This window comes from Octopus bimaculoides, chromosome 21 (assembly GCF_001194135.2).
Source record: "Octopus bimaculoides isolate UCB-OBI-ISO-001 chromosome 21, ASM119413v2, whole genome shotgun sequence".
Lineage (NCBI taxonomy): Eukaryota > Metazoa > Mollusca > Cephalopoda > Octopoda > Octopodidae > Octopus > Octopus bimaculoides.
In genome coordinates this window covers 16,563,294-16,566,903 of record NC_069001.1, presented here as the reverse complement: position 1 = coordinate 16,566,903, position 3,610 = coordinate 16,563,294, and the positions used below count along the sequence as shown (strand labels likewise).

The window sequence follows — 3,610 nt, the reverse complement described above, 5'->3', positions numbered from 1 at the left end:
CTGGACTTGCACCAAAAATTTGAAGGTGTGTATACACATTGTTTAAAATTATGTCTCCATAACAAGAACATTGGTAAAGCAGCTTCCAACATCAATATTAACAATAGAACTAGTTCGGTTCAGTCTCTTGTAAAATTTCTGTAATTTCCTCTGATCAGTAAATGCTATAGATTATATATATACATGCAAAAATATATAAAGGGGTGCTGAAAAGTTCCTGGATTTTGGTGAAAGAAAATACAGGAGGATCAGTTAATTATGATTTTATTCCACATATTCCCCTCTCAGATTCACACACTTATTGCAGTGGCCCTTCAGATTTTCTAAGCCCTGTAAAAGAACTTTTCAGCACTCCATCATGTACTTGTGTGTGTGTGTGTATACATATATATATATATGTTGTGAAGGTATGTGGCTTAGTGGTTAGTGGTATTTGACTCGCACTCGTAAGGTCATCAGTTCAATTCCTGGCAGTGTATTGTGTCCTTGAACAAGATATTCTATTTCACATTCTTCCAATCCTCTCAGCTGGCAAAAATGAATTGTACTATATTTCAAAGGGCCAGCTTTGTCACATTCTGTGTTATGCTGAATCTCTTGGAGAACTATGTGATGAGTACACATGTTTATGGAGTGTTCAGCCACTTGTACATTAAATTCATGAGCAGGCTGTTCTGTTGATCAGATCATTTGGAACCCTTATCATCAGAACCGACAGCGCCAGTTATAGTTATTGCATAAAGTGACAATCTCTAACTTTGAGGGAACCTGTGGAAGAGGTAGACCCAGGAAGACACGGGACAATGTGGTATAGTGTGATCTTCAAATATTGAGCCTCAAAGAGGCAATAACAAGTTACCAAGACCTTTGGCAATTTGCTTGAGAAGACACATCAAGCCAAGTGAAATTGTAGTTGTGGCCAGTGCTGGTGACATATAAAAGGCGCCCCCTACACTCTGTGGAGTGTGTTGAAGTTAAGAAAAGTATCCAGTCAAAGAAACCAAGCCAAACCACACTGGAGCCTGGTACAGCTCTCCAGTTTTTCAGTTCCAGTCAAACCACCTAACCTATGCCAGCATGGAAAACAGACACTAAATGATGAGAAGGAGGTGGCAATAAACATCAGAGATGCTTTGCCCCATACAGAATCTGCAGGAGCTACTCAGGGGTTTTAGTTCTTCTAAATACTGTATGTACATAGTTAATATAATATCACTCAGGCATGCATTTCTTTATGAGTTTGATGATTTTTTTCAGCATTGTCCTCCTAGTCTGGTTGCCTTCCAAGGCTGCTAAACCAAAACTCCAACCTAGTTATATTGCCACAGTACTTCTAGACACAGTAATACACTCACACTGGGCCATGCTTTAACAAATGTTGAGAGGTGCCTTACTCACAACCATCTTGTGCAACCTGAAATTTCAAATTAACTACTTGCAGGAACACTGTATTTCATTATGCAACCATAATTTACAATAATATATTTAATAGCACTGCTAACACAGGTAGGACACAGTATGACTTATAAGCCTTTAATATACTTTGTAGTACATTACGGTTACATAATGAAATAGGGTGTTCCTACAAGTCACTAATATGTACCTACCAGCTGCCAGGAATGTGTTTAATATGTAAAATTGGTATATCCAATAATGTTACACTGCTGTATTTAGTAGTTATTTAAGCAATGAGTTCATGGATGGTTAATGAAGTTGATGTGGTGCTGATGAAGGAGCAAGAACTCCTGAAGTATGGCATATACACCCATTAACCATTTTTCCATCTTTGATCACATTGTTGTTTACATTAGATATATTTGGATATGAAATGTTGTAACAAATCAGTGCTGGCTATAATTTCTATAGAAAATCTGTAGAGATGACCTTAGCATGTGAAATTTCAAAGTCCCCATCCTAATAAATAACTACTGCAGTGTCTACTAAACAATTTTACATTGTTATTTATTTTTCAACAACATTATAAACAAATAAAAATACTTAATAAACATTTTTGATTTGTCAACATCAGCTTTCTCTAACTGTAGAATTCCTGTTGCTTTCTATGTTGACTTGCAGCATTCTGTCAAGTTTTCTCTAGAATTCAGACTATACTTTTTCCATCTTTTCCGTTTCACTTTCAAGGGAGTGACTTTCCTTCTGACCTTTTAAACTTGTTGTAAGAAAGACAGGACTTTATACAACTTACATCTTTTTTATTCATTTTTGGTAACAGAACATTTCTAAGTCTGGTCATGTTTCTCAATGTTCCCTGTTTATAATAAATACATACACACACACATATAAACATCTTTATATACTTTAAAAACCCTCTCATTCAATCTGTTATATACACCCAAAGAATCCATCAATCTCTCTCTTTCTCTCTCTCTCTCTCACTCTAAATTTTATGAGTACACAAAAAGTTTATAAATGTGTATATATGTCTATGTATATTTTGAATGTACTGCAGGAATGTTCCAGCCAATACACACACCCATCCACACAACAACGTGAGGGAAGATGACACTTTGCACATCAGTGCTTGCCACGATCAATGAGTGTGTTCAAAGAGACCGGAATCCAGCTTTGGCTATCAAACATGAAGATTACATTTCTGTCGAGATACATCACAACACTGCCAAACCGATAAACTTGTTTCCCCTCATGAGATTTTCCAGGAATTGGGATGAAAACCAAATTATGGTCAATGGCCTGAAAAACATGAAACAAAATAGAAATTAATGGCAGCTTCTTTTGGTTTGTCTTGTGTTTTTGCAAAATAAAAACAAACATAAATAAAAATAGGCACAGGCATGGTGATGTGGTAAGAAGCGTGTTTCCTAAACACATGATGCCAGGTTCAATCCCACAGCACAGCCTCCTTGTAGTATGGCCTTGAAATAACCAACGCCTTGTGAGTGGATTTGGAAGACAGAAACTGAAAGAAGCCCATAGTGTGTGTGTGTGTGTATCTGTGTTTGTCCCCTGCCACCACTTGATAACTGGTGTTGGTGTGTTTATGTCCCCATAACTTAGCAGTTCAGCAACAGAGATCAACAGAGCAAATATCAGGCTTTAAAAAAAAAAGTACTGGGTTCGATTCATGTGACAAAAAATTCTTCAGGGCGGTGCTCCAGCCTGGTTGCACTCTAATTACTGAAACAAATAAAAGATAGAAGATACCTAAACACAAATTCTGATAACTGTGTCCAACACCATAACCATCGATTGTTCAGAGCTAATGAGGAACCATCAAAAGGGTGATTCAAGATTTGCCAAAAATAAGTGAGCCCTTACTTGGAAAACTGATAATGGTGAGCAAACAGAAGGACAGCTGGCTGTAAAACAAGCCTCAGTAACAGATATATAAAGAAATACACTGAGACACATGTACATGCAGTAAAATACAATGGCACATACATGCAGAGAAATGTACCCATATACATGTTTCTCAACCACTTGGTTCTGGGTTCAGTCTCACTGCATGGTACCTCGGGCAAGTGTCTTCTACTATAGCTTTGGGCCAACCAAAGCCTTCTGAGAGGATTTGGTCAACAGAAACTGAAAGAAGTCTGTCGTGTGTATATATATATATATATATATATATATA

General features: G+C 37.1%; 1 protein-coding gene across 2 annotated transcripts in view; it reads right to left on the bottom strand.

The window, feature by feature from the left end:
* Nucleotides 1–1,936: 1,936 nt before the first annotated feature.
* Nucleotides 1,937–3,610, bottom strand: part of LOC106875114 (tuftelin-interacting protein 11) — a 30,424-nt gene continuing 28,750 nt past the window's right edge. For both annotated transcript variants that reach the window (XM_014923097.2, XM_014923098.2), the window contains exon 17: nucleotides 1,937–2,712. In XM_014923097.2, coding sequence (XP_014778583.1) covers nucleotides 2,536–2,712 — 177 coding nt within the window. In that variant the 3' untranslated portion in view covers nucleotides 1,937–2,535. The remainder of the gene's footprint in view (nucleotides 2,713–3,610) is intronic.